The 15,974-nt window shown below is 40.5% G+C and overlaps 1 protein-coding gene across 1 annotated transcript in view; it reads left to right on the plus strand.

The window, feature by feature from the left end:
- The first annotated feature begins 1,341 nt into the window (after positions 1–1,341).
- The window catches only part of STON2 (stonin 2), a 50,846-nt gene continuing 36,213 nt past the window's right edge, over positions 1,342–15,974 (plus strand). The window contains exons 1-3 of the mRNA XM_054400079.1: positions 1,342–1,429; positions 1,841–2,095; positions 5,301–5,498. Coding sequence (XP_054256054.1) covers positions 1,342–1,429; positions 1,841–2,095; positions 5,301–5,498 — 541 coding nt within the window. The remainder of the gene's footprint in view (positions 1,430–1,840; positions 2,096–5,300; positions 5,499–15,974) is intronic.

Below are 15,974 nucleotides of genomic sequence, written 5' to 3' on the forward strand. Positions count from 1 at the left end.
ATCTCTTACTTGGTGACCTGCCTTCAGCAGACTAATAACTGTGAAGAGAAGAATCATATTGGAAGCCATTTAATGATCTACTATCTGCATTTGAATATGAGATTGCTCTATGGACCTGAATATTTTTAATTCACGTTTAAGAGAAGTCTCAGTGAAATATCTGTTCTTGTATACCAACACAGAGTTTCACCCCCAAACCCAAATTAATTAGGTGGGAGAGAGCAGGGCAAGAGGTACAGCTTAAAGCTCTTTAAAGTAGCCATGTCTGTGTTTCAGCATTTTTCTAGCACTTGAATGCCACGGCAACAAGAGCTTCAATGCTTGTGATAATTGGGGGCATAATTCACACACTTCTCTAGGACGAAACAGTAGTCCTCTGAGAGTTTTGAAGTAGTCTGCAAATCTGAGGTGGTCATGGGTGCGTGTCAAAGAGAATTGCCCTCCCCTTCTCAGTTATTAGCCAACAACCAGGGCACTTTGCAGGTTCCATTCCTTTCCGTTTCTTCCACAGATATGCAGAGTACATCCAGTTGGAGTGCATCCTAATTAAAATTACTATGCCTGTGAAAACATTTGCTGAGCTATGCCAAAGTCATGCTTAACTTCAGACAAGTTCTAAGATGTTGGTTTTCAAAATTAAAATGTGCAATTCCAGTCAAGCAGCAGAGTTGAAAGTGCTAGCTGAGAGGGCACCTCTTCATACCCACAGGCATCGTGTCCTGATCCCAGAACTAGTGACGCAAATATTATTGAGAATGAGACATGCAGCTTATTTCTTGCTCTTGGGAGGGATCAGACATTTTAGGTAGCAAGCTGGTGACATCTTGGAATTGGAAATAAATTATATCATAATCAAAATTTGCTAAACTTGGGAGAATTTCCTCATCACCACCCTAGCTGGGGTTATGAGAGGCATGGCTCCCTGAGTAAGGAACAAAACATTAGTTTTGGTAATAATGTGTTTTAGCATGAGGATATTTGAAGACCTTCAGATGCTTTAATCAAGGAGCTGCTCAAGAGTGGCTAGCCCTCCTCTAGTCACGGGTGACATTCCTATCTCAAAGGTGGCAGTACTTTGACAGTACTGTGCCTGTGGTACATTTAACATTCTGTATTATCAAAGTGGTGCCACTCCTTTCTCCCATTTAATTTTCTAAGCAACCTAATTTAGGCATTTCTAAATGACATAATCCTTTCTTATCTTAACAGCCCTGGAAAAGGAAAGAAAGTACAAAGAAGGTGTTTCCCCCTACTGACTCATCTTCACCATACTGTTTCCTATTCTCCTATTCTGCTTCCTCCTCATAATCCCCAAGTGAAGATGAGTAGCCTGCTGCGAATATGACATCTCTGACTAGTGTCATTGCTTCCCACCAGTCTGAGTGGGTGTCCTTCACTGATGATCTCCTTCTCCCTGTTAACCCTCAAGGTATGCTACTTGATTTTCTTTGAACCTTGTGAGACTTTGTTTGAATTAGACCAACTTTCATATATTTAACATCGCAGAGCTTGCCTTTGCAGTGAAAGCAGTATGTGCAGAGGTTGAATTAATTCTGCTATGTAATAGGAGAATTTGGGCCAAAACTGTAAAATACTCTCCTAATGTGAGATTTCCTTAGCATAGCTCTATTATGGGGTTTGGATCTGTCCTTTGAGATTCAAGGCAAGTGGACCATGGAGGAAGTCTCACCTGTTATAATTGAGTGCGAAACTGTGTCCAGTGTTAGTCTAAAAATTACATCATAGAAAGGACCTACATTTAATAGCAAATTTTAGCTATGTCAGTGAAAACCAGTGAAGTAATGGTGAATCCTACCAGTCTAATTTGTCTCTATTTCAGGTAGCACTAAAGACCCTCTGGAGAAATGCTTTTCTTTCTCAGATACTTCCTCAGAAGAAAACCACAATGCCGATGGAGAATTTCCAGACCTCTCCCACACAGAGCTGAAAGATGCAGCTGACCAGTCCAAGGTGGATTCTGCTGTGTTTGGGAACCATGTATGTCCCAGCACTGATCTGTCATCATCCATCAGTGCTTGGGTTCAGTTTGAAGATGCACCATGGAGCAGTGCTCCATCGACCCAGTCACAAGCAGGTGAGGCAAATGCGTGAAAAGATACAGAATACAATAAAATACAGGATTCTTTCCTTGCTCTTTGGGCAGGGGTGCCTCTTAACTAGATTTGGTTGCTCAGGCCCTCATCCAGCCTGGCCTTGAACACCCCCAGGGAGGAGGCTTCCACAACCTCCCTGGGCAACCTATTCCAGAGTCTCACCACCCTTGTACTGAAGAGCTTCTTCTTAAGATCTAATGTAAACTTACTCTCCCTCAGCTTAAAACTATTTCCCGTTATCTTACTGCTAGACACTCTCTACAGCTTTGCTGTAGGTTCCCTGCTGGTATTGGAAGGCAGCTGTAAGGTCCCCCCCAAAATTTTCTCCAGGCTGAACAACTCCAGCTCCCTCAGCCTGTCCTCATAGCAGAGGTGCTCCAGCCCTCGGATAGTCCTTGTGGCTTTCCTCTGGACTTGCTCTGATGTTGTGTTGTCCTTGTTGACTGGAAAACTCTTAAGTGCACCTAGAAAATAATTCTTTGTTCGGACTAAGTAAAGCTAGCCATAACAAAGAGACTTTCAAAAACTAATTTTTTTGAGCATCCCTTGATTTTCCATCCTTAAAGGGATGTGGCCCAGTCTTAACGTATGTTCTTAGCAAAAGCACTGCTTCCTGGTTTGTGTTTTCAGTCACAAGAGACACTAGGTTGTCAGCAGAGGTCTAAGACATCCAAAAGGGGTAATCAGAGAAGACTTTTCAAAAGCATTGCTGTTTTGAAGAAGGTAACCACTTGTGCCCCTGTCAAAGCTTGTCCTAAATGATCCATGCCACTGGAGGGGCATTTACACACTAATATTTAGCATTTGACTGTGATTCAGTGGAGGGAGGTTGGTTCCTCTGTCAGGCAGATCAGGCTGCACTCCATGTAATACTTGCACAGGAGGCTGTTATTCTTCAGCTGTATAGGAACCTTAAGGAAGTGATGTGGGTATTTTAAAATCCTTATTTATGAGCTCATCCCACTTCTATTCTGGACCCTGTACTATAAATGGCCAAACCAGTGCAGCTGACAGCTTCTAAAGGAAAGGTCATGGGGCTGAAGGGATGACAGCTCTTTGTCTCTAGCCTTCTACTGTTTGACAGCAAGATGTAGGAAAACTTCAGCCTTGTTGTTCTCAATTAATCTGCAGGTCATATCTTTATTCTATGGGTGGCAGCAAAGCTAGAGAATGTGCTATAACTGTGATACTCTGACATGCCCAGTGGAAAGCCAGTGATGACAGCAATTATTCATTTCCAGTAGCAAAGAGCCTGCATAAGAACAATAGGAAATAGCTAGCTGGGACAGAAGAGTATAAAGGCCAAGTATGGACAGATGGATTGGTGTGAGAAGGATGGAGATGTTTGAAATCCATTTCCTGTGCAGGCAGCTGTGAAGAGCAACGTCCTGAAGGCTCAGCATCCCTGGCTGCATTTGTGTCAGGGCTCCAGCACTGTCAGGAAATCATGTGTCTGTCTGTCCATGCTGAAGCAGCTGCACAGCTGACTAGATAATTACCCAGGCTGACAGTCAGGCTGCCTGGAAACACATTTTGAAAAGGGCTTGCAAAGTGGCATTTCCAGTGCTGTGAGAGCAGAGAGGATGTGCCTGAGGAGAGAAAGATCCTTGGGACTGTTCCCCTGAAAACAAATCTTTGTCCCAAAGTGCTCACAGTCTGAAAAAATAGGAATGTAAAGACAGCTGCCATGCAATGATTATTCTATAGGAAATATATTTATATATATATATTTATATATTTTTTAAATATATATATGTTTAAAAGAAAACCAAGGCTAATGCTGAACTCTTTTTGTTCTGGGAATAGTGAAGACATTATTGAGGGACCAGAATTTAGGGGGACTGATGGCAAGAAACATGGCTGGAAACACAGGCAAATAATCTGGAAGGTGAGAGGAAAGGTATATTCTGTACCTGAGGCATAGAAATGAAAAGCATCCACTGTGAGCCTCATAGTGGAAAATATATTTAGGACATTCTTGTAAACCCTCATTCTACCAGCTTCAGGCAGAGTAAATGCTAGGCAAAATCTTCCTCTCAAAATATTTCTTCTTTTCAAGAAGTATGCATAGATAACTGCCAGCTCCCTCTAGTATGTGATTTCTCCCTGGGAAGCAGTAACTCTTGAGAGAAGCCACAAAAACATTTAGTCACAGAAACAGTGCATTGTGGTGCTCTCTTCCTTATTCTCTTCTTACTGGGAAAAGAAGAAATGCTATTTGTCTCATAGTTATTATCAGGCTAGTCAAACTGATACTGCAAAAATGAAAAATGAGATGCACCCAGAGGTTCCTATCACAAATGTTACATAATCAGTAAATGATCACAGCCAGCAAGCGACATAACATTTGCATTTGTTTAACAATGTGCTTCCAGCTCACAATCTTGTATTCTGTCGGTGTTAGCTACACTCTTGAATTCAATGAGATATTCAACAAAGCACCAAAATTAGAGCAAGGCAAGATCCGTTACATCATCTGGTCCACACACCCCCTGCCCTCACCCCCTGCCTCTTCCCGAGAGCTTTGTCTGGTTTTAAATGGCTCAAGTAACTTGGACTCCTACCATCTCTGTTGAAAGGCTATCCCACAATAAGGCAAATTTCAATTTAACTATTTTGTGCTATTCTATTTGAAAAAAGGGAGTGCATGCAACAGAAGACCAGCTGTGATGCTGTCCTAAAATCAGAAAAATCTGATGTTCTGTGTGGTAGGAGAAGAAATGATGCTAACAAGGTTGATTCTAATACAGTGTAGGGATGAAGGAATGAACCCTCACAACATCAAAGACGAATTAATGCCTAAAGGTAAACCTGAGTATTAAATGCTAATCCATTGTATTAGTAACAAACAGGTCAAGAAAAAGTAAAATGCACAAGGAATGAAATATTTTGCAGTTTGGGAAAATAATAAGTTGATTTTCAGTATCCTCCACATGCTACAGGACTTGCATGTCAGGGACAATTCTGCACTGGTCTTTCAAAAAGAATCAATTTCTGATAAATTCCTGCAGCTGAAAGGCTGTGGCTCTGCATCTCTTGATAATAGAGACCAAATTGCATAATTCTAGGAATTATATTTACAGAGTTTCAGTACACTGATGCAGTGTGTCTTGGGAATAGTTTTTGTCTTCTGGAAGATTGGCCTGTAAGTCTCCAACTGATACCTGTTTTACTTTCTGCATCCAGTGTCTCCACCAAAAGCACCCAGCTGGGCTTCGCCCTCCTCCAATTCTTCTGAGAGGCAAGCCTATACCTCAGAGAGCAGCTGGACGACTAATTCAGAGGACACCAGCAGCCCAAGCATTGCTCCCTCCTACACAGATCTGCAGTCAATTAATACTGAGGACTTGACCAGTGGTGGAACATCTGCAGCAGATTCAGCTGGTAAGAGGGAAGCCTTCAAGCTTCCATCTCAATGTTTTTGTTGCAATACAAACTTACTGCTCAGATGAAAGTTACAAGAAACAGCTCCAAAGTAGAACAAACTCAAGCATTAGGCAGACTAACATTTTATGCTAGTCCAATTCCCAAAAAAATCACACCTAGTTTTGACAGCACCCCTGATAATGTGCAAGCTCCCAGCGTAAGTAGCCCAAATGCAGCTATGTACTTTCTGGTGGACTTGTCTGAGTGAAATTTTGGAGCATTTCTGGTTTTCACATATCACATCAGCTTAAGCTGATTTAGGAGCTTGTTTTCAGTATATCGTGGGAGAAGCTCAATGTCCTTTGTGCAGAAATTTTTGTAACTTGCTAGTGTACTCAGCTGAGACATGTCCAGCTCTCATGGACCTCTTTGTTTTGATGAGTGCCAAGACACAGATCCGGGCTTCTGTGTGTGTGCTTTACTGTAGAGTAATGCAGAGAGAACATAGGAGATGGCAGAGGGTGGTTCAGTAGCAGATTTTGAAAATTTAAGAATCTTTCATCTGACTTTCAGAGGATCTATTCAGATGACATCCTGGCTGTGGAAAAATGTGCTGCATGGCATTGTAGCTCATTGCTCCTCAGTCGTATTGTACTGTAGATAATCTTTAAAACAGGAGAAGTAAAGCAGTGGTGCCACCTTTGTTGGGATGACAAGCTCCTGAGTAACAAAGCAGACTGTCACAAAACATAAAAAGCACTGCTATGTCAGGAGGCAAAAGGAAAAAAATTACACAGGTCCAGGAGGAAGCACCTGCAATAAGTTGGAAGCTGTTCACCCCAAGCTGAGGAAGGTCAGTAGCTACCCACTTTGGTGATTAAAATTGATTCACTGGTGTCATGACAACTCAGACATCCTTGTTTCTCTCTCAGGTGGTGACTGCAGCAATATGTGTGAAATAAGGTCTGTTTTGAGAGAATGGACATCCTAATGCCCACTGAAGTCATATGTCTCCTCTATATGAAACATGCATACATCACCTAAAAAGGGAATTTTTTGATGGTTCAGTGAAAGTCGGTTGAACATCAAGGCAGGTTCATAAACAGCAACATGTAGGTACTGGCAGAGTACTTAAAGCATTTGTGGAGAACTAATATTTACTTTGAATAAGCAGAGAACTTTTCTTTCTTCAAATAATGCAGTTACCATAAGTCTGTCATCCCATTTATTTTAGAATACTCTGCTTGTCTGTACCTCTGACTTTGAAAACCAGTGGTAAAAAGGTAGAATAGGCAAGTTGACATTGTGTGCCAGCTCTTTGGATGCCAGGGTGGGCATTAGTTGGGCATTAGTTCTGCTCTGATGAGCTCATGTCTATTAGGGTGAAGTGTAAGAGTTTTCATCTGGAGTTATGTGCTGCATGTTGCTGTTTGGTTGATTTAGTATAGGCTTCCAAAGGGTGGATGTTGTTACTGACACTGTCTCTACATGAGCAAGGGAAATGAGAGATGCCCAGATAATATATAACATTGCATCATATAGAGAAATGAAAGGCAGAAGTGCTGTTGTATATCACTGGCATACATATGGAGAGTTATATCTGTTACATACAGCCAAAAGAACAATCAATACTTCAGTAAACGCTTGGTGTGCAATCTTCTTATTCTTAATTCTTTCCCAGTCAGTCACAAACTGACATATTTATTGGCAAAACAGGTACAAAAAAATCATTCCAATAAGCAGTAGCATAGCTTATCTTTTAGCTTTTCATAGGCAAGGCTATGTCATTACCTACAAGATAAGATGTGCAACTTTGCTGGTTCTGGAACTCAAAGTAAGAAATACACAGAGTCTTTCTACTACTTGGTTTGGAGTTTGCAAAGGGTGGTATGAGTGAAGTGCACCTCTTTGTTCCTGGTCACAAAATATCTCACAGTCCAACCTCCAATGTGCCTGCTGGCATCAGGCAGGGTTTGTGGAGGTGAGGGAGCTGAGGACCCTGGTGGCCACGGAACTGTTGTACGGTTCTGACTGCTTTTGTATTGTCTACTCTGCCTTCATTGTACCCTCACAGTGTGTAAGCAGACAAAAACATCCTTTCTTCTCTCCTTCTTCTCTGCCCCTCTCCAGAAATGCAGTTATCCAAACCTTACTTGATTCAAATTGATTTGCAGTTCTCTTTCCAAATGACTGTCTGCTTCAATCTATATTGGAGTTTGAAGGCTCCATCAAGGCAATGAAATAACATTTATTTTTTCCATGAAGAAAAGAGAGGAATCTTTATGCTCTAAGTGATGGTGAAGTTACCCTTACTGTTAGCCAATATGTTGACTCCACAGTCAAGCTTGATGGAGACAAAAAAAATTGATCAATTTCACCGTTTAAAACCCCATCAAAATAAGAAGTAATTTATTGATCTACATAATGATAGTAAAGAATGGGGTCTATAAAAGTAGCTCATGTTTAATATTGTTTCAAGCAAGAAAGACTTATTAGTGGGAAAAGCATGAAAAATTTCACGCAGTTGCCAGACACTGAGCAAAGTAACTGGTTTAGCCATGGTGAATTTTTATTGCCTGAACATCACAGAAGAGAATTCAGGATACTTTGCCACTGTCATTTCAACACTTGTTTTGAATTTATCCTGCGTGAAAAGTGTTTAAGCATCAACTGCCTGTTCAAGTTTGGGGCACAGAGTTTTGCACGGGAGCAGATGAATGCGCTGGGTAGATCTGACTACAGGCATAAACAGAGCTGAGTCCCAGCAGTGAGAATGCACAGCTTGGTGTCCAGGGCTGGTAGGCTCCAAACAAGTGAAGCTGGCTGGGAATCAACTTTCTCACAACTAGCCCAAGATTTGAATGTAAAACAACTCCATGGTCTTGAGCTTTATTTAGCATGTGTTTATGCAAGATACGACATAGGAAATTATCAGATAAAGATGGTAGAGACCTGAATGATCCCACCCTGAAGGTTTACCCTCACTGTGGGGGGTCACTGCAGAAAGCCCCCTGACTGACGGAGTTGGAATGAGCTCAGTGACAAGCTGTAAAAGCAGTAGAGTTCACAGTGGTGAAGGTAAATACTGCATGAGCAGAGCTGAAAGGAACTTGCTTTTCAATCGAAGTGCAGCTATAAGATGCTGCACTTTGTTGCTTGTGCTAGTTTAATCTCTGGCATCAAGAAGTCTTTTATATTATCTTTATCTGTGTCAGCGTGGGGGGATATTTTAGACTGCAACAGATAGCCAGTAACTGTGGGGCAAGTAATAGCAGACTGCCTATTTAATGTGGGCATGTTTACATGGTTATAACAACAAGCACTTCACAACAGCTGGGGTTTGGCAGTGTGTGTGAAGTTGTATTTGGGTGCTGGTGAAGTGGCCCATTGCCTCAGAGCTTCCTACCATGCATTGCTGAGTTGCTCAGCTTGGATCAATGAGCATGGAAAAAATCTGGAACTTCTGGCATTTCTGCTGTACTCTGCAAGATGAGTAACACAGGACATCTCTGTTACTGATACAATACAAGTATTTATTCATTCTGAAGCAAATGCCTGTCTCAGCTTTCAAAAAAGGCCACATATCTACATGTCAGAGGAGCAAGGGAGAGGCCTCCTTCTAGCTATGGTTATAGATATGGAAGCACTGAGATCTGTTCTGAGGTTGTGCACAAATACCTCACAGCTTGATTTCAATTTCTGTATTTCACCATTCATCTCTAAAATAATTTTATTTACATACATTTAAATTAAATACTTACTTGTATACAAAATAAAAATATTTATGATTCATATATATAATGAGGTATATTTGAATACATCATAAACTATATATTCTAGTACAATTTTAATATAATATTTAATAAAAAATCTTTCTATACTATATAATAATGCTATATATGTGCATGTGTGTGTGTGTATATATATATATATATATATATATATAAAAATAAAAAGGTGATTAGCCTTGTAGATATAAGTTCCCTGACAGATGTTTTAGGTGCATTGTTGCTAGTTCTGTTATTTCTATCATGTTTTGTGTCTTAGGAGAGTTGCAGCTATGTCATGTTTGGTGTTGATGGCTCAGATTGCTGGCCACTGCTGTTTGGTATTCTCTTTATAGTCTGGGACTACTGAGGAAATCACTGTGGTGTTATTTTCTGAGAACATTTCAATGTTTGGAGATAGAAGCTTGCATGTGTGACCCCTAACTACACAAAATCCAGAAAGTTAATAAATAGCACAAGGAATTCTGAGAATGTTGTTATTTAAAAAAAAAACCAAACAAACAACAATCAGCCAAACAAAAAACCCAAAACAAAACCAAAATCTTGCATGATTTAATGGGGGTTTGCCGTTTCTGTTTTAAAACTTGGAGATAACAATTCTGACAAGCTCAGCTCCAGCTATTTCTTGAAAGTAATGAAGAACAAGTACTAACTTTTCAAATCATTTTCTGATGCTTTTCTGCAGTAGTTGTCTGACACGTATTTTTTCTGTAACTGTAGCCAGCTAGAATCTGACTCCTGATATGATGATTGCGAAAGTGGTGTTCTGTAAGCTTCAAACAAATAACTTTGAACAACTTACACAGCTGTGCAATATGTTTGCACCAAATGCCAGAAACAGGTTACAAGCTCTGAAGATATTCCATATGAATTACCAGAGCAAAGGGGGGAAAATAGCATCTGTTGACAGTTACCAACTTACATCCAGAACTGCACTTCAGATATTAACCAACTTGTTCTAGTGTATCAGTCCCAGACACATGAAAAAATGTGTATGTGAGAGCCTGCCAAAGCCAGCTGGAAAGACTGCAGAAAGGAACATTAAACCCTTGCTTCAAGGAGGAGGAGACTCCAGAATACCATTAGAAAATAGCACTTAAAATGTCTTCTTTCACAACTTGCTACAATTAGCACCAAAGGCAGGGCTTTTTTCCCTCCCGTGTCTAATACCAGCCACCAGCTAGCAGTTTGGAAGTTTTATATTCTAGTTGCTACCCCAGATTTTTCTCAAGGCACTTCTCACTTCTTTAAGAGTAATGCATTGTTAGGAGATAACTGGGATTCTAGGTCTAGGTAATTCATAGCAGTAGAAAAGTTTTGATCCCAGATTGGACCCTTGTATCTCTTCAACACTTCATGTCTGTTTTAGAGACTCCAGAATATCCTAGTGACCTCTGCAGCAATGTGGAATCCTCATCCCTGTTCTGCAGTGGGGGACTCTGCAGGCTGGTCTTTGCTTTGTAGTCTGTCAGCTCTCTGAAGCAGCTGAGGATTGCAAGAATAAGCAGTGGACCAGAGTGGTTCCAGGGAGACCTTATGTCAGTCTTCCAGTACCTGAAGGGGGCCTACAAGAAAGCTGGGAAGGGACTTTTTACAAGAGCTTGTTATGATAGGATGAGAGGAAATGGATGAAGCTTGAGGAGGGTAGATTTAGACTGGATATTAGAAAGAAATTCTTTACAGTGAGGGTGGTGAGACAGTGGAATAGGCTGTCCAAGGAGATCATGAATTCCTCCTCCCCAGAGGTGTTCAGGAGCAGGCTGAATGAGGCCTTGAGCAATCTGGTCTAGTGGAAGGTGTCCCTGCCCATGGCACTGGGGTTGGAACTAGGTGATCTTCCAGGTCTCTTCCAATCCAAACCATTCTATGAATCTATGAATTTAATCAGGCCTCCCTTGCTCCTCCACGTTCTGAGGACACCAGGTCGAAGGAAGAGGCAAAGTGTGAGCAAAAAGTGGTAACATGAAAGCACTGAGTCCGATTTCATTATTGCTTAGAATTTTTTTTATTGAAAACATTTATTATTTAAAATATACTATATTTAATTATTTAAAATATACTATATATGCTCTTTATTGAAGTGTTTCCTTGCCTGTACACCAGCATAGAATCAGTTCTGATCTCATCCACGTCACTGGCCCTGTGCTGCAAACAGCTAAGGAGCATCTCAGTTCAGGTGCTGGTTTTTTTCCTCTCAGCTCTTCTGAAGTGCAGAACTACAGTAACTGTGGATCTGTATCGTGGTCATACATCGTTATAAAAGAATGAAGTGCTGAGCCTCAATGGTGTTCTTGATGAATTTCACTCTTTCCACAGCTATTCACTGGCTTTACATAGTTACACCACTGAAAGAAAAACAGACAGGATTCCATCCCCAGTCATGGGATTGACCTGCTGATCTCCATTTATGTAGGCAATATCCCAAGATAATAGATGTGGGTAGATGCTTTGTAGTTTATCTCATGCCAGCGTGGAAGACTAGGTGCTATGAAACCCGCTATTTGTGTTTGCAAGGCTGTGATTCCTCAGCCACAGTGTTTACATTGTCTCCAGTTGCTTTCTAATGCAGTGTAGAAAGCCACATGCCTATGTGATAAACCAGAGGAGTTCAGTAGGAGATTTTGCAGCTGGATAGGACATTTCAGTTTGAAACTTAACTGGAAATGGAACCCTTAAGTGAAGCAGCTATCTGAGTGTTGTGTTGAAAGAGGCAAGGCTAGGTTTGTTGGGAGCGATTCTGCAGGATGTTAAATAGCTTCTGAACTTCAAGCTGCTGCGAGAGAACACCAAGGCATCTCCCCACATCCATCTCTTTTGAAGTGGAGCACGTCAGTGACAATCTTCAGTGGTGTTATCTTGCCTTTTGCATTCAGCTCCTGGCAGCATGCTGCTAGCACTGACAGGAGGTTAAAATGGCACTAGGGTCATATAGTAGCAGTGGTGCAGCACTGTCCTAGCTTTGTGTTCTATGGTGCCTCACAGAGCTGGCTGCACACCGAGGAACCCCATTCTGCAGCTCTTGGACAGCAGTGGGGTTCACCACTTGGAGATACCATTCACCTGAGAATTCACGTTTTCCACCATCAATTCTGCATGGTAGAGATAGAAGCAGGGTTTCAGCAATAGTACTAATTAACAGGAGCTGTAAATCATTTCATGTGCTCTTAATTAGAGATCCCAGTTCTGTGTGGAATTTCCTGTCTGAATACGAAGGGGCTGAGTAGAATTAGTAGTGTAAAACAGCAGGTGAAAAGTCTGGCAGGAGCAAACAGGCAATAACAATCAGAAATTTCATGATGCCTGCCCAAATGCATGGATTTGATTGTTTCTCCCTTGCTGTATTCTCATCTAAAACTTAAGAAAGGCTCAAGGGATCATTGGATTACACAGCACAGGAATTGGAAAAGTAATAATGGATGCCTTTAGGGAATCAGTTATAGAGTCGTCTTCTCAAAGAACAGCATGGGATAAAATGGGAAGCAAATTTGTTAAAAACAAGGAGAATGTAGCAATCATTTAAGCAAAAAATGTCCAGCAGTTTATTTTTTGTGCCCACTTAGGAATTCCTGTGATTATTTTTAATGTCCAATTTTTGAGAACTTTTGCCTCCTTTATTCACTTGCAATGTCAGGGAACAAATGTGGCACTTTCTACCTTTTCAAGCCACAACTGAATGGAGTTGGATGAGCATACTGTAGGGAGCTTGCTAATGTACATCTTTACTTCAGCAGCCTCATTTGCTGACTGATCTACCTTTCATCTGTTATTAGAAGCAATTTAGTCTTAATTGTCCTTATGTTTGTCAGATGAGACTAAAATCCTCTGCCTGATTTTGAATATAAACTGATATTTGCGTTGTGACCATGCTCGTTGCATGAAAGAAAGAGGAGACGTCGTGCTACTCTTTTCATTCTGTTACTGATTATCAAGAATGAGAATTATGATCCTGAATTTTTTTTACGTGGATGCCCGTCCAATTTACTTGTCATAAACTTTCTAGTGGTACTGCGATAAATCTTGTGGAGACTGATTTGAACTAATCACCTAGGGTTCAATAAAAAACCCCACAACTGTTTAAAGCATTCAGCACATATTGTGAAGGAGTCCAGATCTGGGTTTGGCATCTAGAGTTGCTTCCAAAATACTCAGGTTTCAGCTATTCCTACAGCAAAATTTTCGAATATCCACAGATCATTGTGCTCCTCTCCAAATGTAGCAATTTAGTTTAGTGCTGAAAAGCAGAGTACAGATCCTGTACATCCTGTAGCTCTGTATCCTCCTGCACATTACAAGTTTTATAGAAATTAATGCCATTTAAGTGCAGATTTCAGTCAACAATTTATTAAAGTTGGTGTATTTTCATGTGTTGGCATTTCAGAGAGCTCTAAAGACAATTCATTTACGATCACAGGAATGGAAGCTCTTTCCCAGGACAGTGGTGTAAATACATTCATGACCGTTTCCTATCAACGTGTTCCTGTGTATTTGTCTTTCAAATAGCTTTTAGCCCACTCTAGTGTAAGCCCTTTAGTATATTTATACAATATAATTATATCTCTCTCTGTTTTCATTTGCTAAACTGAATGAGGCAAGTCCTTCAGTATTCTGGTTCTCTCTTCTCATCCTAGCAAACTCTTCTCAGCTCGTATTCCTGTTTGAATTACTCTCTCTTGGATGTGGTGACCAAAACTGTGCACAGGCTGAGGTCTTGCCATAGCCTGATACCAAGGTAGTAGTTTCCCAGTCTTCTGGAATTCTCTCTTTGATTCATCCAAGGATCTAATTTCCTTTTGTACTAGTGTATCAGGCAAGTACCCTTTCAGTATATTCACATGGACTGTCTATATATATATTAGGTCACTTTGTCTCATATATAATTGATGAGTGCCCTCAGTATAACAAATGTATCTGTACTTAAATCTGAGTCCTTTTGTATTGTTTATTACATTTTTATATTGTTATTACGTTTCATCTCATTTCTGTTACTGCAGTCCTCAAGATGAACTACTCCTTTCAGTATGATGTTCAGAGCTTCCTTTATATAACGAGTTCCTCCTAATTGTGTACATTCAGCAAATACAATTAGCATGTTCATTTCTGCACTGTGGTCATCATTTAAAAATATGGGTAAAGATTATTTTATTTCTAGCTGTTCTAACCTAATATTTCTCTTAAAAGTCAGTGACCGTCTTCTTTTCAGCTTGGGTTTTACTTCTGTCTTAAAATGGAGACTGATAACAGTATTAACTCCTTCCCAGGTGGCACCACATTGAACACTTTTTTCTAGGCAGATCAATTTTTGTCTTGAAAATGTTGTCAGTGAAATACATTAAATTTGCCTGGAACAAACTGCCTCTTTTAAAGCTAGCTTCCATCTCCTTTTTTTGTCTTACGCTTTCCACTTTTTCTTTCCAAATCTTGCATACTATTGCAGTCAAACTTTAGCCTTTTATTTTCCAAAGTATTTTTTACCTCTAATAAATACAGTTACTCTTCTCCAGCTGTGTGGTACCATCCCTATCTGAAACAAGTCATTTATAAGCCTTGCAATGCAATCCATAATTGTGTATGTTTAGGGAGCTTGTCAGATCTTTTGATCTGAGAACAGTAACCTCTCCAAAATGTTTTCTTACCTTATTAATGTTAATTTCCATTTTCATTCCCTCATTTTGGTTATCCAGCTTGCCTCTTGTGCCCTTAACCCTACATTCTGAATCATCATTCTTATTAAAGGGTAGTGGCAAAGTATTCATTAGCTTTGGCACAATGTCTGGATGCATTAATGTTAAGTTATCACAGCCCCACTTCCTTGGTCTTTATATGTGCATATATGTGGTTTGCTTTAGCTCCAGTAAAGGAGCTAAAAATTACCACTAAGGATTATTTCTGAGAAAGGTAGGATCCACTGAGATCAATCTTTCCAGGTCCCCTAGTCCTGTCTTGGCTTTATTGAGCTTTTATCTTCAGTAAGAGTTCCAGTTGTAGGGGAGAACGAAGCAGTGAGACTGACCAAGTAATCTCTGTAACAAACACAAATATCCCTCATTTTGGTCACTTAAACATTAGACAGAGATGAAGCTAAACCTGCTTTGAAAATCAAAAGATTAGTGTAGGATCCTTTTCTGTCAGGTTTACATACTGATTAGTGCATGCATAACTAAACATTTGAGAGCAAAGGGAAGAAATTAATCTTCAGCAGATGAAGTATGTGGCACAACTGTTTCACTGCATGCTTGTGCACTCTGGTCAGGTGAGGAACATGAGGAGAGGAGCTGTTGTTGGGCAGGGGCATCTGATGATGGAGAGGGATTCCATGTGAGTAAGAGATCTGATGTGCCAGGGAGCTATGGGATATTGTCAGGAGTCTCTTTTCATTCTTCCTCCACTGCTTTTCATCTCCATACTGCCTCTTGCTTCACCATGCCTGAGCATACAGGGCTTGTGTCCACAGAATTCCATGCTTGGCTTCCCACAGTGGAGAGTGGGAGCAGAAGAAAATTTGGGGCCAGGGTCCATTTCCGTCACAGGCAGGGTAGAAGCAAGGCTGTAACTTCAAAGGGTATCTCATAATAAAAAACTAACATGTTGAAGGAGGTGTTTCAATAAATAGCTTGTTGATTATTATCAGAAATGCAGCCAATGTGCAAGCTTAGACTTGACACTTTCGCAGAATCCAAGTTGTGGTAAAACAGACCTTTAAATTCTC

Source organism: Indicator indicator, chromosome 4 (assembly GCF_027791375.1).
Source record: "Indicator indicator isolate 239-I01 chromosome 4, UM_Iind_1.1, whole genome shotgun sequence".
NCBI classification, from domain to species: Eukaryota; Metazoa; Chordata; class Aves; order Piciformes; family Indicatoridae; genus Indicator; species Indicator indicator.